The sequence below is a fragment of the Vigna radiata genome, unplaced genomic scaffold, assembly GCF_000741045.1.
Source record: "Vigna radiata var. radiata cultivar VC1973A unplaced genomic scaffold, Vradiata_ver6 scaffold_198, whole genome shotgun sequence".
Classification (NCBI taxonomy): Eukaryota; Viridiplantae; Streptophyta; class Magnoliopsida; order Fabales; family Fabaceae; genus Vigna; species Vigna radiata.
Genome location: NW_014542192.1, coordinates 323322 through 346215, shown reverse-complemented (window position 1 = coordinate 346215; position 22894 = coordinate 323322). Strand labels below are relative to the sequence as shown.

Genomic DNA, 22894 nt, shown 5'->3' with positions numbered 1-22894 from the left:
TTAAAAAAAATGAAAAAGTCAAACATTTTATAAAATAAAAGTCTTATAAATTTGTTCTCTTAAAATTTTAAATTAAAAATGATGACATTTTGATATATAAGATTGGACTTAAATCTTATTAGCTGGTTAGTTTTGAGGTTAAGGGAGAAGCACTAAAGAGTTGAAGCACATGCATGGATATGGTATTGAGATTTTTTTATGACTATGAACAATGTCTTTTAGGTACCATGAAAAGCCAAATGGAATGACAATATAAGTATTATTAATTAATTTACAAAAATATATTTTTAACAATTTTTTTATAACCGTTTATGTGACAGTTTGTGATTGATCTGTTTCAAATATAAGAACCAATATAATAGTATTTATCATTGTCAAAAGGGTCAAACTAAATAATAATGAACAAGTCCAATTTTTAAATGTGGTAAAATTTCAGCAGCTCCTTTGCTTCATGCTGAATTCAAAAATTCAAAAATTTAAAAATTTAAAAATTGAAAAATAGAGTTGGAAGATCCTTGAGATTCTGAATGAAATCTGTGGGATATCGCTTTCCAAACAGTCAGATTTTCTATGAGGATTGTGTATCTTCTTGATCATGATAGCTTCCCATTTAAAATGTCACACTCTTGTTGTTCATCATCACACTCATCTCTGTTCCTATTTTCTTTTCTTCATCTCAGTTATCAATTATGGCTATGGCTTTAGAGACTCAGTTCCATGTTTTGGCTGTTGATGACAGTCTCATTGACAGAATGTTGATTGAGAGACTCTTGAAAACCTCTTCCTTCAATGGTACTTTTTCTCTCTTTTAATCTGCATTTTTTCTTAATATTATACATCTTTCTGCAATCATTTATGTTATTTTAATTGTTGAAATCACAGTTACTACAGTTGATTCTGCTACCAAGGCCTTAAAGTTTCTTGGTCTGGTTGAAGATGAATTCAGGAGTTTTGAATCTTCTGTTGCATCAGAAATTCATCAGGTACTACAATTCTCTAACCAAAGCCTAAAATATTTTGTGAATTAATCATTGATTGATTGCTCATGCAGGATGTGGATGTTAACCTGATTATAACAGATTACTGTATGCCAGGAATGACTGGCTATGATCTGCTGAGAAAAATCAAGGTATGATTCTATGGCTATTTTCTGAGAATTTCTTAAGAAGTTTAATCTGCCTGTTCTGCCACATTGCATCAGTGAGATTGGTCAAACCATGCACTAGGAATTTTAATTTTGGTTTTTCCTTTTAGGAAGCTGTTTAAAAGTATATGATCTCCTCATATCTTGAAATCAAATTATGTGAATTTTCCTTTTTTTTTAATGAAGAATCTCTTCTGACATCTAAGTTGGAATACTTGACAAATTTTGAAACAAATCTGAGATCACAAACATTTCTTTGACAGTCTGTGTATTCTTCTGTTTGATCTGAAAAAATAACATTAAATTGATTGATTTGCAGGAATCTAAATCACTTAAAAACATACCAGTTGTGATTATGTCCTCTGAGAATGTGCCATCAAGGATCAACAGGTGAGGATGTTGAACCAACCCTTTTGAAAAATTTCAAATTCAAATAATATATTATGTTTGACCTTAAAACAAAATCAAATTTACATGATTATCTTTTGTTGGAATTGTTTTTACAAGAAAACTGGAAAGACTGATCACTTTCTATATAAAATTTACATGATTCTCTTATTTTTGAATTTGACTGATATGATTTTGTATCAGATGTTTGGAAGAAGGAGCAGAGGAATTCTTTCTGAAACCAGTTCAACAAGCAGATGTGAATAAGCTGAAGCCACATTTGATGAAATCAAGAACTAAAGAAGAGAATGAGCAACCATTGAATAACAAAAGAAAGGAAATGGAAGAAATTTATTCTCCAAACAAAACCAGATTGAGATGTAGCAGTTAGAACAATTTCTTACAGATTGATCAATAAAGCATAGGTAGTGCTTACAAAATTTTCATTTCTATGTCTCAGTTCTTCTGGTTTCCAAATTTTAAAATTAGATTACAACCAATGAGTCAATTATGCAGAAAAACAAAAGGTTATATAGATAGTAAAAGTCATTGATGTAAATATTCTGATAAAGAATTTTATTCAATTTTGGTGAAAAAAGTAATAATTTATTTTTGGAATTTTCTGGAGTTTCATTATATTGATTAAAATAATGAGATTATAAATTTATAATACAAGATCTGATTGATATTCAAGCTCTTCCCATTTAGTCAAATTATTTAAGTTTAGTTTATCAATTTTTTTAAAATTGTCCAAGAACCAAGACATAAGCTTATAGAATAATAATTTATATATATAGTGGAAGTATGGTTAAAATCATGATATTATAGTAATATAGTATCAAAATCATATAATACTAAAATCTTAAGATTGGGTATTTTAAAAATAAAAATCACATTTTATCGATCATTTCAGCATACCAGTACTTTTAGCATATACCCAGATGGATTGATTAACATATTACTCTAACAAAAAGAAAATTACATTAAAACATACTATAAAAAAATTGTTCTAAAACCAAGAGATAAAACTAATAAATTACATCAATAGTAAATTATATATTTTATATAAAAAATAATGATTAATAAAATAGTAGTTTTCTTTTGTTTATATTAAATTATATTCGATTTAAAAATTAAAAATTATGTTGAACCCGATTTTCGACCGACTCTAAAATAGAAATAAAAAGTTTTTATACATTCCGAAAACGTTATTACAAATGAATTAAAAAAATCCATATCATGGGAAAATATATAACGAGGATTCTAGAATATACAATTCTTACACTCTCCATCTTTCATAATATTTTTTTTAAATACTATGATTTTTTTTATATATTTTATTTTGTGAATTCTGAGAAAATAAATAAGGATTTTGAAATATATTTTTATCATTTATGGAAATAGAAGAAACTATGGAAATAAAGAAATCCGTTGCTAAGTTTAACGATTTTTTGGGTTCAATAGACCATATCACAATCAAATGAGTTCAGATGGTATAATTTTAAAATTATTTTTTTTTATGAAATTTTGCCCGTACTTTTTAAATAAAAATATAGTTTTATTACGATAAAATTATAATCTAATTTAAATTGGATTATTTTAATATTAAAAAAGGTATAATATACAAGTTATTATATATAATTGCATGAGATAAGTTATATGTTTGGAAATTTTCTTCTTTTTGTTGAGTTTATGTGTAAGAAGGTCATTTTATATATATTCTGTATTTTTGAAGCCATAGCTAGTTAATATAAAAACTATTTCCTCTTAAATTATTCGGTTTAGTAATTTTATTAGCTTCATTATTAACATGAAAGTCAATCAGTCAAAAAAAATAATTACAGCTTCAATCTTATTATGAGTGTTTTCATTTTGTTTATATTCAATATTTTAATAAAAAATTTCATCCACTGTTCCTTTAATATTAACTACTTAAATAAAATTATATTATTTATATTAATTTTATAAAATATTTTATATTTAAACAAGCAATAAAAAGAATTAAAAACTAAATAACACAAATCTTACACAAAAAAATAACATAAAACTATGATTATCGAAATAGTTTTCATCTACAAAAAAAATGAAAAAAAAAAATCATAAAGTAATCAGATAAACTCATCTACTATGTTTAACTAATTCAAGAACTAATTAAACGTTTCTTTTTCAATAACCTAACTTCTTTTTTGGTAATGTAGGAAAGTAAAACCTAACTACACAGATATACTACAGTCCTCCACTACAATAATGTCTAACCAACATAATCTTGTGCAGAATGTCAGAACAGTATCAAATAATCGTTTAAAAATGTTAAAGAGAATGAATATGATTGTTTGATCCAACTAAAGTAGAGTTTAATTGAATGTTAGCATTAGCTTGAAAATGATTTTACTTTAGAGAAGTGCTTTAGGTTCTCTATAATGTCTTTTTTGGGTGAATCGAAAATATTCCCTGTATCTAAGTCAAAAACTAATCTTTTAAAATCTTAAATCTAAAGTTGATATCTGTCAATAGATTTTTTCATATATACTTTAAGTTTCTGACTACATGCTAAAAGAACAAAATTACTTATCAATACAGATACACCTTTGATATGAGGCGATTTCTAGTATTTCAAAAATAAATTTAAGAAATAATATTTATTTGCTTTTGTCAGCAATGTTTCTTTTGAAATGCATATTATGATATGCAACGATATTCAAAAGAAAGTTTTCAAAATAATGTTGACAATTATATCATGATATGTTACATCACAATCAAGTAGATAATGCAACACCCTGAGATACATTGAACGAGGGAACAAGTGGCATACTGTTGATGCAAACTCTTTCAAATTGAAATTCAGAAAAGCGCAATGAGTTGATTTTGAACGTGTGTTTCCCTCACCTCTTTGATTTTGGACGATCAGGCACGTTCCACAGCATTGTAAGATCCAAAATTGTATGACACTCAAGCCTTTAAGCTTCATAATTCGTTGAAACTCCTGTTGGTAAACCTGAAGAAATGTCTAATCTATAAATATTGTCCACATATGAAAACAATGTCTATGTGCATTGAAAACAAAGTGCTTGATGTTTGCCACAATTATATTCAAGCAAACATTTCATTAACTTCATTTGTCATAGTCAATGCAGCGTGTGATGTTGCAAGATCACAGACAAAGTGGGAGTCTCTTCTGTTGTTATCTGCTATCTACCAGTGCCTTCATTAACTCTTAGTTTGCATGTAATTTTCAATTGTTTTTCCCCAATAGTAACATAGAGAAGCCAACTTACACTAAATGAACTTAAACCAAAATGACATTGTGAAAAGAAATAGTTGAAAGTCTCACGTAAACTAGAAATAAGATCAATTTACAATTATTAAATGAGTGTAAATCTCATGTTAAAAACCGGTTTTATAAGACTGAGTTAAACTTAAAAGTCATTTCTTAATAGAGGTTCCTAGTAAGTCATTATTTCTGTTGATACTCATTGCCTAGATTTTTGCCATCAACTTTAGTCCAAAAACCTAAGGAGATTTGTTTTGAATTTACTTATACAGAAATTATGCAAGTGGACCTAACACCACATCTTAAGCCACACATTTTTTGTATAAACCTTTACTGAATATTCAACGCCTGCGTGCACCAACCTCTCTACGTATGTTGCCACATACCTACCAATGTGTTTACACTCTATGCTAGACACTAACCCATCTTGACCAATATGCTAGCGTTTTACCATTTGTCAATTGGATCAGGCCATGTTCATAGCTTATCTTTTTTCTTAAGAGCCAATGTCATATCTTATTGCTCACCAGTCACCACAAGGCTGGTGACCGGATTGTCCCACTGCTCCTCAACCACCATTTCTCGAATGATTGTCCAATTCCAATCGATTCAACTCCAATACCACTTGTAAGGCCATTAAGAGGAGTCCAATGTTCACTGATCCTTCCACTTTAAATGGTCCTGAGGTCCCCTCACCTTGTCCATTTCTATCAGATTGTTAGACTTCTTCAGTCGCACCCATGTTGCACTTCTGATTTCAACCACATCCAAAGGGAAAGATATTGCTTCTTGAAAGACTCTTGAAAATCAAAAGTTCCAGCCAAACTTTTAGTAGAAAATAAGACTTATTTTATTATTCTCAATCATGAAAAATACATTCTCATACCCTCTATTTATAATAATCTAGTTCTCCTAAAAAGGGAAATAGGAAAACTAGGAAAACTAGGAAAAATCAAATAAAAGATTATGTATCTATTTCATCTAATTAGGAAGATTCTAAAGATATTATCTCAAATTACAACACTCCCTCTCAAGTTGGTAAATGAATATCAATCATTTCCAACTTGCCTACAAGATCTTGTAATCTACATGGAGGAAGCCCTTTTGTTTGTTTGTTTGGAGGGTAGCACTCGAGACTTTAAAGAGGAAATATCTAAATTTGGACCTTTCACTAGATACGTAGACAGAGTGCAAGCTATTCTAATTTTTTTTCTTTTTGCTAAGTTACACTATCTTTTTTCTCCTCCCTTCCCCCACCCCCACTTCGATGGTAAAAAAAGAGAAGGAAACTATCAATATTGCAGTTCATAAGATAAGCTAACATTAAAAAGAAATAGATATGACATGCATTATCATAGCAAGAAAAAACTTTAGTTCCACGATAATCCAAATCAAAACGAAAATACCTGCTCAAGTTCCAGCTTAATCATGATGGCCTAATCCCATATATATGAAGGTTATGTGCTTCCTCCTAATAAGCTCAAAATGCACGGAGGAAGAACTTAATGATGTTCTTCTGTGATATAACCTTTAAGAAGAAAAACAACAGTGATTGTTCCCTGTCCATAGAGTTATATCTGTTATGAACATGCTGCATAAATGGATTTTATACAAATAGTTTATGACGATTGATATGCAAGGTTGCAAAGAGGTTGGCCTGCATCATATTTTCTCAAATCTCTGTTTTCCAAATTCCAATGAAAAGTGAAACAGAGTCAATGCATTGCCCCTCGCAAACAGATCTATGAAGAATATTCTAGATGTGAGGGTTCCTTCATATCAGCATTTGCTGTATCTTATTCATTGAATTTCTCGACATCAAACCCCTATCCACCACATGATTCCAGAAGATCAGTGACACTTTATTCTCCCTAGCATCAGAAGTACTAAAGCATCTATACAGTTTGACTGTGATCATCAACGTTCTCCTTGTCATCTCTTCTAACACATCCAAGGAAGCACTTGCATTGCCTGCTTTCCAATAAGCATATGCAAGACTGGTATAGATAACACTGTCACCTGATATACCCTTTCCTTCCATTTGATTGAATAACTTTTCAGCACATTCAACCCTTTCTAACTTGCATAACCTTCTTATCAATGCCCTGTATACTGAAACATCTAGACAAAGACCTCTACTCAGAAACTCATTTGGCAGTGCTAAAATTGCATCCATATTGTCTTTCTTACAGTAGCAATCTACAATCCAAGTGTATGTACAATAACTGAGTGTAAATCCAGCATCAAGCATGCTGAACATTACCTCCTTTGCAGTTTCCACCTCATTTGTCTTGCAGAAGCCATGAATCAGTGCCTTATATGTAAATGGATCGGGTTTTAATCCAGATTCTAACATCTTGTTCTTAAATTTCAAAGCAGATTTCATATCTCCAATCTTGCAGTATGCATTAATAAGTGTGTTGCAAGTGATATTGTCAGCTTGAACTTTCCTTTCACTCATCTCAGTCAAGAGTTTGTTGGCATCCTTTATCCTGCCATCTTGACAGAGCTTGCGCAAAACTGAATTATAAGTTACAACTCCAGGGTACAATCCCTTAGACTCCATCAGTCCCAGAATTTTCAGAGATTCCTCCAGCTCATTTGTTTTACAGTAACCATCAATCAATGTAGTATATGTCACATGATTGGGAGTTGCATTTTTTATTTCGCTAAACATCCTCATAGCTTCTCTCATCCTGCCGTCTTTGCAAAATCCATAAATGAGAGAGTTATAACTAACAATATCTAGGTTTATCCCCTCTCTTTCCATTCTGCTCTGGATAGATAAAGCCTCATAGTGCATACCTTTCTTGCAGTATAATGATATCAAAGTATTATATGTGAAGATATCAGGAAGCATACCTTTTAAATCCAACTCGTTTAATAACTGTTCTGCCCTTTCCACATCTCTTGCTTTTGAACAGGCATGGAATAAACAATTGTAAATGTACATATTGGGAACAACCCCAACTTGAACCATTCTCCTGTAAATTTTCCACACCATGTGAGTAACCCCGTCTTTTAACAAGGAATTCAAAAGAACAGTGCAAGCATGCAAATGAGGTTTGACTTTATGTAACCTCATCTGCTCAAAAACTTGTATTGCATCATGTGTCATCTTTGACTTAGCATAATGTATGACAAGCCAGCTCAACACTTGAGAATTGACTTCTGGGTTATCATGAGTCCTCACCAAAGTGCTCAAAACTGAAGGTGATGGAAGAAAATCCCTGTTCGCAATTTTTTCAAGCATATGATGTGCAGTTTTGAAATGCTTATGTTCGGTGAGGATGTGAATCATGACCCATGAACATTGCAAGGAATGACTATAATTTGGGATGGAGCCGAGCCATTTGAAGAATGGGAAGGAATGAGAGAGCCCATAATCATAGAGTGAGAGCTGCAACAGTACCTGTTGAATGGTAGAAGAACTGAAAGCAGAGGTACTCTTCACCTTCAACAGATTGCCCCAGTTACCCTTGATCACAATTGTGCACACACTATCAATAAATTGCTTATGACTCCCAACGAAAACCATGTCTGGCAATATGATCAGTTAGGCAGCCCATCATTTTCATTTCACAACCATACTTTGGTGCTACGCTTAGTTTTCTTCAATTTGTTTTTCTTGCTATGAGTTGCTCTTCGCGTTTCTTGAAAACCCTGAGAAGTAGAATCTCTCATTAAAATATTATCCAATAAGAAATAATTAAACTAGTGTGACAACCTTTATAATTGGGTAAAATATTCTAATGCATTCTGACATTAGTAGAAGTTTTAAATGTGTCTAAACTAGCTGATGGTCAGTTTGGACTCTGCAAATTGAGATAAAGCTCATAATTGTTTGTAAGCAAAGCTTCCCATTGTTAGCTTTCAAATGACACCTCATCTCCTTTATCTAAGTCAGGGCATTAATCAAACACAGGGTGAGTATCTTATTCAGAAAGGTAAATCAGTACCCTAAGAATATTTGCATTACATTAATATCTCAAGAAAACAAGCCATGGACCAATTACCCACCAACCAAGCAAAAAATTGAAACACCGAAATTTGAATAATACTTATTTACTGAACAAACCATGGCACAGAAATAATTTGAATTGAAAAATGGGTAAATAAATAACGAACACTACAATTCAAAAAGACAAGAAAGAAACCTAAAAAACGGACTTTGCTGTTGTAAGCTGTGACAGGAGTATGGCAGTGTAATAGTCGGAGAGTGGCGCTACTACGGTGGGATGAACCAAGCAAGTAGGGGGTTGAGGAAAGCCTTCCTAGCTGGTGGCGGCGGCGGCGGCGGAGTGCGACGTAGGTTAAGTTTGAAATATTGTTGGGTTTGGGCCGGGTCATGTGATCCAAATCTTATTTGATGGGGTTGGGTCGGGTGTATAATCCAAAAATATGGAATTTTACATGTCTCAGGTCGGGTCGGGTAATGATGACCCGATGCTTCTTCCTACGAATAAAGTAGGTCACCCGTATAAGCATTATCATGATTAGATTAATAATAAAAATATTAGTATAATTGTTATGATTGATATAATACTATAAAATACACTTTTAACAGTAATACAATAAGTAAAATAATGATAGTAACATATTATTACGATAATTTTTATAGCTATAATTAGTGATAAAATCATTATTATAAAAAATAGTATATAATACTATTAATGATAAATTTATTATAATAAAAATCAAAATATTTTTAATATTTATTTTATCATTATAATTTTTGTTGTTAATATATAATTATTCTTTTAAATATTACATTTGAAAAGAGATTTCATATTTTACTTGTTCTGCATAGGAATAGTAATGGATTGACAATGAATCATGTATGTTTGTTATGCTCGTATGAAAAAATAATGTAATATAAATATTTAAGAATGTCAATAGTTTCAAACAACATTTGTGACAAAATCAACATTTTTTGTTCAAAATCTAAAGTCTAAATATCATATTATATATATATATATATATATATATATATATATATATATATATATATATATATATATATATATATATATATATGTTCCGGTATGTAGTCGAGTTAGACAAACCCTTCACAATTTCTTCTCTCCCGACTGTCCACTTCTCCTATTGTCCTTTGATCGTCCGTTCGCTTTGTCCAACGTATGTCCCGGGAGGGTACCTCCTAAAGACATTTCGATGCTTAAGTCAGTTTAAAGGTCCGATCGGTTATCAGAGCTCATAATTAAATGCGCAGTAAATGAACTTACTTACCTGGTACCAGTGACTTTGTATTTATAGTGTTGGATATGGACTTAATATTAAGGTGGTCCTAATCAGGACCCAATCTTGGCCCAATTATCTTAATCATGCAATTACCTTAACTAAATTAGTTTTACCTTGATCTTCCGGATTGTCCGCTTCTAACCGCCCGGTTGCTCTCCTCTAAGATGACCGACCGTTACATCCGCTCAATTGTCTTTCACAAACTGATCCTTGATTCTAGAGACCGACCGTCTTAACCGTCCGGTAGTCCCTAATACATCAGGCCCCCCAAGCCCTAGACGTTATGTCGTCATAGGGTTTTAAGTGCAAGCTCTCGTCGCTCCCGCTGCCTGAGGCTCTGTTGTTTGAGATGTTCGAGGTTGTCGCTTCAGATTCAGGCGGCTCGCGGTTTTCAATGCTTAAAATTTAGGCAGGAAAGTGAATGTCAGGCGACACGTGTTGGACTCCCATGGGCGAGGAAGTTGGGTAGTGGGACAGTTTCTTAATCTGGGCCGTTGGTCATGCTTCGATTCAACGGTGACGATGTAGTCAGTAATTTTAAAATTTTCGCTATAAATAAGGGCTCTTTGACGGTTTCAGACTCACTTTTACTTCTCATTCTTACTGCAGTCGTCCGGTTTTTTCTTCAAACAGGTAAATAAATGACGACTACTTTGTCTTCTTCTGGCTCCGCGGGTGGGGACGGTGGGGTCTCCTCTAGTGACAGTGGGACTTCTCACAACTCAGGGTTATCGTCCCGGGTTGAAAGGTCCGACGCAGGGAAGAGTTCTCCGAATTCTTCAGAGTCCAGTGTCGACCGGATAATACATGGGACGACCCTGTTTCTCTTGGAAGGCGAAGTGGAAGTGGATGTCGTACGACCGATCCTGCCGGTGGATGGCCACCCATTGACGGTTACGATTGGGCTTCACACGATATGGGGTCCTATGAGTCCGAGTTTGGGAGTCGGAGTGCCCTTCTGGAATGGGCAAACCAGTCCTTTGTAGCTCGCGATGAGGCGGACGCTCAATTGTTTCATTTGAGCGTGTGTTACCCCCAACCAACAGGTTTTTCATGGGAAGGGGACGAGCTTTGAAAACTTCTTTTTTGTATATACGTATCTATTTCGTCGAATGCTTGTGCGCGTACCCTTCACCCGTTTTCAAGCAGCCGTTCTGAAGAGAATGAACGTCGCCCATTCCCAATTGCATCCGAACGGGTGGGCTTGTATTCAGGTGTTCATAGTGATATGTTCGGCCTTGGGCATCGTGCCCTCCACCTCGGTGTTCTTCCATTACTTCCATGTCCGGCCACTCGCAAAGCGAGGTTGGGTGTCGTTAATGTCGATTCAAGAGGGCTTATTCAAACCCTATTCGAAGTCTTTCAAAGACTTCAAGACAAAAATTTTTAAGATAATAATAAAAAAAGGCGGCCGAAATCAATTTCGCGACCCGGCGGGCGAGCCCTTGTTTCCTTATTATTGGACCGAGGAACCAGCCCGAATAAACCCTATGTCAGCCAGTAGTATGACCCCGGCCGAAGTGGAAGCTGTGAGGACCATTAACGATCTTTCCTACCGTCTTCCTGCCCGCAAATTGGTCAAATGCCTTTGCCATGAGGATTTTATTAACGTGGCGTTCGGTACGATTTTAGTATTTACCCATACTTGCTCATTGACCTTATCATGGCTAAGTTCATGTTTCCTATGCAGGTGTCATGTCATTTCCTGCCCCTCCCCCCCGCAAGACAAAGTATGTTCCTCCTGCTCGGAAGACAGATCCTCGGCTGTCCGGTGGAAGTGGGGATGTTAAGGAACCATCCCAACCAAAGCCGACATTCAAGATCGTTTGACGGGCGCCCCCTTCCGAGCCCACGCCTACGGGTATCTCGCTGATTAATGTGCCTCCTGCCGGTTCCAACCCACTGGATGGCAACATGCCAGCAGGTGTTGTCCCAACCAATCCTCCGACGACAACTGTAGGTACCTCGGATGCTGCCATCGGTACCTCCAAACCCACTCCAGTGGATGTCTCTCGCTCTTCTAAGAAAAAGAAGAGGTCCAAGGAAGGAGAGAAGTCCACATCTAAAAGGAGTAGGCGAGATAGCCCTCCACGACCTCTTCCGGGCGGTCTCATGGATCCTTCCTTCGGCGTGAGCGACCGGATAAATTTTTGGATGAGCTCCGCGCAACAAGAGGTGGTCGAACAACTCTCGGAACGGGAGATTGTTAAGGTTGCCCTAGAGCATACTAGCCGGGGTGCCATGCTAATGTGGTACACGGAGGGCTTCGCCGACCGGCGTGGATTGGATGAGATCTAGAGAGAACTCGCTGTAGAGAAGAAGGTCGTTGCCGATACGAAGGCCAACTTGGAGGCGTTCACTCTCGAGCATTCTAAATGTGAGTTTGAACAAGCCGGCCTGAAGATAAAGCTGGGGGATGCGTGTGTGGAAGTGGCGACCCTCACGAAGAGGTTGCAAGAGCTGGGGCTGAAGTATCAGGCGGAGAAAGAGGAAACCGCACAGCAGGGCACGACTCTCCGTCAGGCCAAAGAAAAAATTAAAAATCAAAAGGAAGAGCTGGTGGAGCTTCACTCGGAAAACATTAGGTTGGAAGGGGAGTTGCAGAAGGAGGTCGAAGATTTTGAACATCTGAATCAAGGCGTTCAACTAGAGCATGAGGAAGGCTTTCTCAAGGTCATTCGCCAGGCGACTTACTTCTTCAAGTTTGACCCCACCACTGTCGGCCTCGATCTTGGGCAGGATGTCTATCATGGGACAATGATGCCCATCACCGCTCCGGCCGGCGAAGAAGAGGAACCGGCTACTGTGGACGTCGATGGGGATGATGGCGGCCATGTTGGCCAAGAAGGTGACGGTGCCGGGGAGGCGGGCGGCCAGTAATGTCTTCAACAATGACTTTTTGAGTGGGGATACGATGTGTTATGTATTTTGATGAACCCTTCGGTCTTTGTTTAGTTTTTCTTTTGGGGCTTCTAAGCCATAGACACATTGTACAATCCTGCTTTGACTAGTATTGAATACAACTGGCTCTTTCCTTTTATTTATCAGTGTGATTTTTGAATATAACGTGTATGTTTAGCGAGCGCTTAACGTGTATGTTGATCGTTTCCGGGGTTCGAGTTAATTGGTGAGGGGTTGACCGATACCATGTTCGATCTCGTTGATTGGGCGGTAGTGGTTCTTCTTTAGAACTCGTCGGTCACTGCCCGCATGCTAGTTGGCCGGGTGGTAGTGATTCTCTTCTTAAGAGTTCGTTGTTCACCACCCGGTAGGTTAGTTGTGTGGGCAGCAGTGGTTCCTTTGGAACGCGTCGTTCACCACCCGGTAAGTTAGTTGTGTGGGCGGCAGTGGTTCCTTAGGAACGCGCCGTTCACCGCCCGGTAAATTAGCTGCGGGGGCGGCAATGGTTCCTTCTGAACGCGTCGTTCACCGCCCATGAGGTTAGCTGCGCGGGCGGCAGTGGTTCCATTGGAACGCGTCGTTCACCGCCCGGTCCGACGAGTCGCTGGGTGGCAGTGATTTTTTCTAAGAATACGTTGTTCACCACCCAGGTGTTAATTGCACGGGCTGTAGTGGTTCCGTCAGAACTCGTCGTTCATCGCCCGGTCCGACGAGTCGCTGGGTGGCAGGCATTCTTTCTAAGAATACGTCGTTCACCCTCGAGTTGTGTTCATTAAATAACAAATATTGATACATGAATCAAATGTTAACTGAAATAAAATTTTAATTGAGAGGCGTTCCATGTGTTTCTAAGAAGTTTGTCGTCCGGTAGTGATAAGCGATATGCTCCATTTTGTAAGTCCTCTGCTACTTTGAAGGGACCATCCCACTTTGCAGCAAGCTTTCCGTGGGCGGGGACCTTCCGGGCATCCCCGTCTTTCTCCACACCAGATCTCCGTCCTAGAAACCTTTGGGGCGTACCTTTGTGTTATTTTTCCTTTCCACCATCCTTCTACATGCTTCGACATGAAGGACGGCGCGATCTCTCCTCTCGTCCAATGTATCTAACTCGATTCTTATTTCTCCGTCATTGACCTGTAAGTCTTCTATCTATCGTCTTAACGAGGGCCCCTAGTTCAACAGGTAGCATGGCCTTTATCCTGTACGTCAGATTAAAAGGGGATTCGCCGGTAGTGTTGTGCGGTGTGCATCGGTATGCCCAAAGAACTTCCGAGAGTTCGTTTACCCACGCACCCTTCTTATCTCCCAGACTCCTTTTTAACTCTGCCACTATCGCTTTGTTCGCCGCCTCCGCTTCACCGTTCGCCTAGGGGTGCTCTACTGAACTCGTGACGTGTTTAACGCCCAACCCTTGGTAGAAGTTCCTCAGCTTCTTATGGATAAATTGTCGACCATTATCTGTGACAACTGTCCGTGGAAGACTGAATCTACAAACAATTTTCCAAAAAAAAATTTTGCACTTGGTGAGCCATGATCGTGGTGAGGGCCTCCACCTCTACCCATTTTGTGAAATAGTCAATCGCTACCAGGATGAACTTTTTCTGCGCTTTACCGGGCGGGAAAGGTCCAACAATGTCCATCCCCCACTTGGCAAATGGCCACGGGGAGACCAAAGTGTGCAACTCGGTCGGAGGAGCATGGGGGACGTTAGCGTGTGCTTGGCACGTTTTACATCTCTGCACGAATGTTTTTGCGTCTTCATCCATGGTAGGCCAAAAGTACCCGGCCCGAAGGACCCATGCTTTCAAGGCTCGCCATCCGATATGAAAACCGCATATCCTATTATGTAGTTCATCCATCACGTAAGATGTTCAGGCCTATGCACTTGAGCAAGGGTGTGGAAAAACTTCTTCGATATAAGTCCTCCCCTATAATATATCGGGCGACTCGCTGGGCATCTTCCGGTTCTTTCTCCTTACCATCGCGGAGTTTTGAGAGCATATTGGTACAGACTGTAACATCTTGGCAACTTACAGGGAATATTGATTGCCCCCACACATCAACACGAGGCTTTCCAGTGTGCTTTGTCCTCACTCGCACACTTTTTGGGAAAACTTCCCAAAAGGTCACCCATCCTAAATTACTCCAGGCTAAGCACGCTTAACCATGGAGTTCTTATGGGTTAGGCTACCGAAAAGCAAATGCATTTGTTGATATGAGTAGCCAAATCAATTCCTTTAAGCTATCCTTCAACTGTATAGTCTCATACCTATACAATCTCAAGATCCCTCTCATTTTGGTGTATGTTCGATTTGTCCATGTGCCCCTTCCACTGGAAGCCTGCTAGGAGCCGCTCCTTGTCCGTGCCTCTTGCACCGACGATCATTCCCCGCCCTAGTCAGTGCTCGGGTGTCACATGCCCACCAGCTTCCACTTGGTTCGTCCTCGAACCACACCGTACTGGGAGAGGCTAGGCTCTGATACCATCTGTAACGCCCTGGCAACTTACAGGGAATATTGACTGTCCCTACACATCAACACGAGGTTTTCCAGTGTGCTTTGTCCTCACTCGCACACTTTACGGGAAAACTTCCCAAAAGGTTACCCATCCCAAATTACTCCCTGTAAGCTGCCGGGGAGTGATTTTGTTTTCTTTGAATACGAAGGAACAGATCAGATCATTGTAAAGATATGTAAGTAAAGTGGAGTAGAAATAGACTATCCCTGTGGCACTGTGATGGAAGTTACAACCTTGGTGAAAATGGGGAGGAACCCATCATAATTTCGGATGAAGAAGAGAGCCCTGAACAAATCGGAGGTAAGGATTCATTGTTTGTTTGCTTTGTTATCTTTATATTTTTTCACCTCACAAAATTTCAAGATTCTTCACAAAACATGTCGTTGATTGGTTTAGTACGTGAATTGCATTCCAAAGGTGAGAGGTCTGTTCAAAGACCGAGCACTGACGAGGGCGGGGAGTGATCGCCGGTGCAAGAGGCATGGAGTGCAAGAGGCACAGACAAGGAGCGGCACCTGCAAGGCTTCCAGTGGAAGGGACACATGGACGAATCGAACATACACCAGAATGAGAGGGATCTAAAGACTGTATAGGTATGAGACTATACAGTTGAAGGATAGCTTAAAGGAATTGATTTGGCTACTCGTATCAACAAATGCATTTGCTTTTCGGTAGCCTAACCCATAAGAACTCCATGGTTAAGCGTGCTTAGCCTGGAGTAATTTAGGGATGGGTGACCTTCCGGAAAGTTTTACCGGAAAGTGTGCGAGTGAGGACAAAACACACTGAAAACCCTTGTGTTGATGTGTGGGGACAGTCAATATTCCCTGTAAGTTGTCGGGGCGTTACAAATGGTATCAGAGCCTAGCCTCTCCCAGTACGGTGTGGTTCGAGGACGAACCAAGCGGAAGATGATGGGCATGTGACACCTGGGCACTTACGAGGGCGGGGAATGATCGCCGGTGCAAGAGGCACGGACAAGGAGCGGCTCCTGGCAGGCTTCCAGTGGAAGGGGATACATGGACGAATCGAACATACACGGGAATGAGAGGGATCTAGAGACTGTATAAGTATGGGACTATACGGTTAAGGATAACTTAAAGGAATTGATTTGGCTACTCATATCAACAAATGCATTTGCTTTTCGGTAGCCTAACCCATAAGAACTCTATAAGTTGTCGGGGCGTTACACATACATTCTACTTTCGAGGGATATGTTTGAGAATACACCAGTGGAAGTCTTTGACTAGGGTCCCGGCTTTGTGGAAGTACTGGAGTAATTGGTCGTCACGATCCCCACTCATGCCCCCGTTTGGTTGGCCGCTCCACCAACGTACAAGTTCCAGTCTTTTGTGGGCGGGATAAGAGGTAATTCTACCGCAAAATCTGCCAGGTGTTGGCCTTTAACAGAGCCTCCGGGCTCAAAACAGAGCCCAAATTCGGAAAGTTCAACCGCCCAGCCCACCATGCATCCCGTCAGATCGGGTTTTCTTAGGATCTTCGAAATCGGGTAGTCTGTGCAGACGACCACTTGGTGGCTTTGGAAATACGTGTCGCAACCGGAATCGCGACGGGACGACGATCCAAAAAAAGGAAACAAAGGGATTTTGAAAAAGAGTTTGGAGTCGCCACCATAGTTTATTTTGGAAAACTACAGAAAAACCATAAAAAGGATAAGGCTTAGTCTATGAAAACCAGATTCTGGTTTCGGGAGTCGGTTACGTGTAAGGAAGGTGTTAGCACCCTACAACGCCTGCCCTAAGGCAGTACCTTTAATTAAATGTGCAAACTTGATGTGGTTTTTCAAAATGTTTAATTATCCCAGAAAATAAAATTCTAAAGAAACAAAAATATTTTTTTATTTTTTGTGCCCGACAAGGATTGACCTTGCTCCTACGTATTCTCAAAATGAGAAATCAGGGTTACGTAGTTCTAGAAAATAGTTTGGGAAATTTGTTTGAGGAATTTGTTTTGGACAAGATTTGGATTTTTTGGGAAAATGAAGAATAAGAGAAAGGTTTTCAACACAAGGTTGACGCGAATGGTCGCACGTGTGCTTAAAACCCTTGAAATAATTTTTGCTTAATTTTAAAAGAATAAGGAACAAGGTTTCCAACACAAGGCTGACGCGAATGGTCGCACGTGTGCTTAAACCCTTTGAAATAATTTTTGTTTAACTTTAAAAGAATAAGAAAAAGGCTTTCAATACAAGGCTGACGCGAATGGTCGCACGTGTGCTTAAACCCTTTGAAATATTTTTTGTTTAACTTTAAAAGCAAGAAAAAGAACAAGGTTTCCAACACAAGGCTGACGCGAACGGTCGCACGTGTGCTTAAACCCTTTGAAATAATTTTTGTTTAATTTTAAGAAGAATAAGAAAAGGCTTTCAACACAAGGCTAACGCGAATGGTCGCACGTGTGCTTAAACCCTTTGAAGTAATTTTTGTTTATTATTATTTTATATATTTTTTTTATCTTTCATTTTTATTAATTTTTATTTATAATATCAAAATAATGTTTTCGTGTAAATATTTAAAACAACATAAGTATTTTTTAAGGAAAGACTAAAAGGTAGAAAATAAATTACAGCTTATAAAAAAAAAAACAATTAAGTGTTAAAAGAAACACTAAAAAAATCACTTTTTATAACTTTTAAATTTACCCATTTTTGCCTAAGAAAGAAAAACAATATTTAAAAGAAATAAAATAAAACAAGAACAAATTGAAACCGGAATTTAGTCATTAAAAGAAAGATAGTGTCACAATCTCTAGCACAATTTTTTTAATTTTAACCCCTTTTTTGAAAAAAAAAAATACTTTTTATTGAACATTTGTTGTTTCTTTCAAAGATTGAGAATGCAGCAAAAAAAAAAATAAAACAACATGATAATAAAGACTGAAAGAAACAACATACAATAGCAATAAATAAAACAAAGCAATGAGTAAGAAAGGAGTGATATAAAAACCAGGGATGAGTGCAAAGCCCTTTTCTTTCTGTTCCTTTATGTTCTCTTCTCGAAATTGGATTTTTCTCCTCCTCTCTTTTTTTTTCCTTATGCTCTCTTTTTGAAATTGAATTTTCTCTACCTTTTTTCTGTTCTCTTATGCTCTCTTCTTGAAATTCAATTCTCCTCCCCTTTCTTGTTTGCTAGGTGCCTATTTATATACACACATTTGTAATATTATTGTGATCTTGCCTTAATGGCGAATTAATTGTCAATTAGCAAAATAGGGAAATAAATGTCACGTGATTGAATACAACAATCAATATATTATTTTTAATTATTCCTTGCAATGATTGTCATAATGTTGATTCGAATTATTACCAAATAAAACCAAATTTCGAAAATATTCCAAAGTGATCTATCCTGCATTAATATTAATTGCTTATGGGCTTGTTGCACCATTTTTCCAAGAAAATCACGTGGAGCACCTCTCCCATTATTTTCTTTTCATTTTATTCACGTGCACCCCCCTTTTTTTCTTTTTTCCTTCCTTCCTTTTTTTTCCTTTATGTTTTTCTTTTTCCTTTTTTCTCCTTCTTTTTTTTTTCTTTTTCCCTTTTTTCTTTTTACTTTTATTTTTGCCTTTTTTTTTTCTTTTTTTTTGTTTTTTCGCTTTTTTTTTCTTCTTTTATCCTCTTCTTCCCCTTTTTTTTATTTCTCTTTTTTTCGTTTTTCATGCTCTCTTTTTTTCTTTTCTTTTTCCCTTTTTTTTCTTTTTTTTTTCTTTTAAAAAATTTTTGCTTCTCTTTTTTTTCTTTCTTTTTTTGTTGTAATTACTTTTTTTAAAATTAAACAAAATAGTAAAATAAAATTAAGAACAATAAAATAAAATAAATTAAATAGGACAACAATAAAAACCAAGTCTCATTATTTAGTCACCCGGACGAAATTGGGTGTTGACAATACGGTAGAAGTCTTCTGGCGGCATTCAAGAGTGACAACGCTAGTTGAAGCGACTCTTGTACCAGTGCGGCGCTGACAGCCTCAGGCGAGACTCCCAGGTATAACTGCAAATCAAAGTTTGGGACCGGCCGATTCATAACCGGGGGATTAGTGAATATAGTTTTTACCTCAGTAAATGCGCGTTCGCAGTCGACGTCCCATAGCCTGGCCTGTGTATCCTACTTCATCCGTTTCACAATTGGACCAATGTGCTCCGCTAGCTTGGGGATGAAACGAGCCAGGGAGGTCAGCCGTTCCACCAGTCGCTGAATCTCCTTTAAAGAGTTGGGGCTCTTCATGCTAAGGATAGTTGCGCACTTATCTAGATTTGCCTCGATCCCCCGACGGTAAGCATGAAGCCTAAGAACTTCCCCGCCGCTACTCTGAAAGTGCACTTCGCTGGGTTGAACCTCATATTATACCTCCTCACCTATCTGAAGACTTCCTCTAGGTCTTTCACATGATTATTCGGGGTGGCCGAATGGACAACCATGTCGTCTACGTATACATTCGTGCTCCGCCCAACTTGGTCGGCGAAAATTTTGTCCATCAAATGCTGATATGTGGCTCCCGCGTTCTTAAGGCCGAACGACATCACATCATAGCAGAAATTACCTTTATCCGTCATGAACGTCGTTTTTTCCCAGTCGAGCTCATGCATGGGAATCTGGTTATAGCCTGAGTAGGCGTCGAGGAAACTCAACATCTTGTGACCGGACGCTCCATCGACTAAATCGTCTATGTTGGGCAACGAGTGTGAATCTTTCGGGCACGCTTTGTTAAGATCAGTGTAATATGTGCACATCCGCCACTTGCCATTACTCTTTTTTACCATGACCACGTTCGCTAGCCACGTGGTATAAGTTATCTCACAAATGAAACCTACGTCCCTGAGCTTTCTCACTTCCTCCTTGACAGTTGTCGTCTTTTCCACTCCCAAACAACGTTTCTTCTAGGCTACTGGCTTAGCCTCCTTAAATAGAGCCAGTCGGTGTGTTATGACTGATGGGTGGATGTTAGGCATGTTTGCTGCCGTCCAAGCGAACATGTCTCGATTTTTCCACAAGGTCGCTTTTAGCTTCTCTTCCACATCCGGGTCGAGGTCGCTAGCCATCATGGTATTTTGACCATCGTTTGTCCCCACCTTGATCGGTCGTAGCTCCCCGTGTGGCTCAATGCGATCGTCAGTGTTCGTACGAGGATCCAAATCAGCCATTGCCACCTCCGATCTAGCCATTTTGGCCCGGCAGGTGCGTGGATACATCTTCAAACCGGCCGCATAACACTCTGTGGTTGTTTTCTGGTCTGCCTTAACTATGATTACCCGCCCCTGCTCGGTCGGATACTTCATAGTCAAATGGGGAGTTGATACAATAACGCCAAATGTGTTTAAGCATGGCCGGCCAAGCAAAACATTATACGAAGTGTTTGCGTCTACCAACAAGTATCGAATTTTCTTCTCCTCCCCTTCTCGGCCAGTGCCCAACCGTGTGTGCAAGTCGACATACCCATGCATGTCCACTCGCTCACCGGCGAATCCTACTATCTGCTCTTGGAATGACACAATTAGATCATCCGACAAGTCCATCTGCTGGAACGTCTTCCAATAGAGGATATTGGTGGAGCTTCCCTGGTCTATCAAGACTTTGCCCATTTCGTACTGGGCGATCTCAGTCGTGATTACCATGGGATCGTTTTGGTCCAAGTCTGGCGCGTGAAAATCTTCGTCGGTGAAAGTGATGGGTGGCATGGATTTTCGGGTTGACCGAATACTGTTGACCGACCGTAATGCTCGGACGTGGCGTTTTCTGGCCGATGATGACGGCCCGCCTCCAGCAAACCCGCCGGATATGGTATTTATTCGCCCCCTAATAGGGCGGTCCTTACTTCGGCTACGACTCCTACTACGTCGTTTTTCATACCTTGGTCGATCTTCTTTGTACGGCGGCCGGCGACTTCTGCTACGATCATCTCTCCTCACAGGGCTTCTATGGCGCTCATGCAACATGGTATTGCTAGCGGTCCTAATATATTGCCTCAACTGGCCGACCTTGATCAATTCTTCAATCTTATCTCTTAAAGTGACGCACTCCTCTGTAGTGTGCCCTTGGTTTTGGTGGTAGAGGCAGTGCTTGTTGTTGTCGGCTCCAGGTGGGGTGGGTCGCTTCTTTAACAGCGGGATGAGGTTAATGTTGAGCGCCTCTTGTAAGATATGCGCTGGGTGAGCATTCAAAGGGGTATACTGTTGGAAGCGGGGTCCCCTAGGCAGCTCTCTCGGCTTAAATCCGACCGGCCTCGCGGTTTGACCCTCCGGCCTCTTACCCTCCACCCTTTCCTTACTTTCCTGAGCCTCCTTCTTGTATGCCTGCTTCATTTCCTCCACCCTCACTTCGTCGGCTGCCCGGTCCCTCAGCTCCTCCATGGTTATGGGGCATTTCCTGCATATGATATCTTTAAACGGTCCCGACTTTAAAGTCGACATCACGTATTGTAAGGCTAAATCCGTGCTCAATCCCTTTACTCTCCTGACCATTTTCTAATACCGGTCCATGAATGTTTTTAGGGTTTCTTCCTTACCTTGCTTGAGATTTGAAAGTTCAAAGACTGTCGGGTCTTGGGTGCGGCTACTGGCAAATTGTCTGTCGAACATCTCCTTCAATCCCTCAAAACTCTGGATGGAGTTGGGAGGTAATGAGTTAAACCATTCCAACGCCTCTCCTTCTAGCGACAAAGAGAAAGCTCGACACCATATAGCTCGGTTACCGGTTCTGAAAGCCATCCGCGTGGAGAAGGCTTGCACGTGATCGTCCGGATCAGTAGTCTCGTTGTAGATACTAAGCTGAGGCAACACAAAGTGTTCCGATATGTAGACATCCATAATCGCTTGAGCGAACGGCAACAGGTCTGAAGCGTCCTCTTCCTTCACTAACGGTGGTACATTTGCGAGGGTGCTGCCCACCCGGTCGGTTTTCTCGTTTTCCTTGCCGGTCTCGGTCTCATCTAACTTCCAGGTTCGGTCCAAGGCGCTACTTGCTCGGCTGGGCCCTCCCGAAGGGTTTGAGCTTGGCTTTCTTCTCTCTCCGCTCCTCGGTCGTCTATCATCTTCTCCTTGCCCTTACTTCGTGCAGCCTTTACCTGGGCAATACGAATTGTGCATTCTTCCCTTACGGCCGACAACTCCTCCTCATGCTGACGCCGCATGTCTTCCATTTGCTGCTGCAACATCTTTATCGCCTCCATCGTATCCTCAGCGGTCATGTTCCTCGTGGCTACCATTGGGTTTGACTACTCGGCCCCATGGTAGGCGCCAAAATTTTCCGGTATGTGGTCGAGTTAGACAAACCCTTCACAATTTCTTCTCTCCCGACCGTCCACTTCTCCTATTGTCCTTTGATCGTCCGTTCGCTTTGTCCAACGTATGTCCCGGGAGGGTACCTACTAATGACACTCCGATGCTTAAGTCA

General features: G+C 39.3%; 3 protein-coding genes across 4 annotated transcripts; 1 reads left to right on the top strand and 2 right to left on the bottom strand.

The window, feature by feature from the left end:
* The first annotated feature begins 626 nt into the window (after nucleotides 1-626).
* On the top strand, nucleotides 627-2125 carry LOC106779256 (two-component response regulator ARR8). The gene is made up of 5 exons (XM_014667336.2): nucleotides 627-792; nucleotides 883-983; nucleotides 1052-1129; nucleotides 1464-1534; nucleotides 1736-2125. Exons 1-5 carry the CDS (start codon nucleotides 690-692, stop codon nucleotides 1920-1922), a joined length of 540 nt encoding a protein of 179 aa, XP_014522822.1. The 5' UTR covers nucleotides 627-689; the 3' UTR covers nucleotides 1923-2125.
* Nucleotides 2126-3654: 1529 nt separating this feature from the next.
* Nucleotides 3655-9264, bottom strand: LOC106779238 (pentatricopeptide repeat-containing protein At5g38730). Of its 2 annotated transcripts, none has more exons than XM_022776508.1 (3): nucleotides 8973-9264; nucleotides 6209-8465; nucleotides 3655-4526 (listed from the first exon to the last, which is right to left on the bottom strand). In XM_022776508.1, exon 2 carries the CDS (start codon nucleotides 8338-8340, stop codon nucleotides 6577-6579), a length of 1764 nt encoding a protein of 587 aa, XP_022632229.1. In that variant the 5' UTR covers nucleotides 8341-8465; nucleotides 8973-9264; the 3' UTR covers nucleotides 3655-4526; nucleotides 6209-6576. The 2 variants fall into 2 exon arrangements, with proteins under 2 accessions (XP_022632229.1, XP_014522800.1); XM_014667314.2 differs by having other exon boundaries at nucleotides 8960-9263.
* An 11118-nt stretch (nucleotides 9265-20382) lies between these two features.
* Nucleotides 20383-22308, bottom strand: LOC106779242. The gene is made up of 2 exons (XM_014667318.1): nucleotides 21974-22308; nucleotides 20383-21868 (listed from the first exon to the last, which is right to left on the bottom strand). Exons 1-2 carry the CDS (start codon nucleotides 22306-22308, stop codon nucleotides 20383-20385), a joined length of 1821 nt encoding a protein of 606 aa, XP_014522804.1.
* Between the last annotated feature and the right edge of the window lie 586 nt (nucleotides 22309-22894).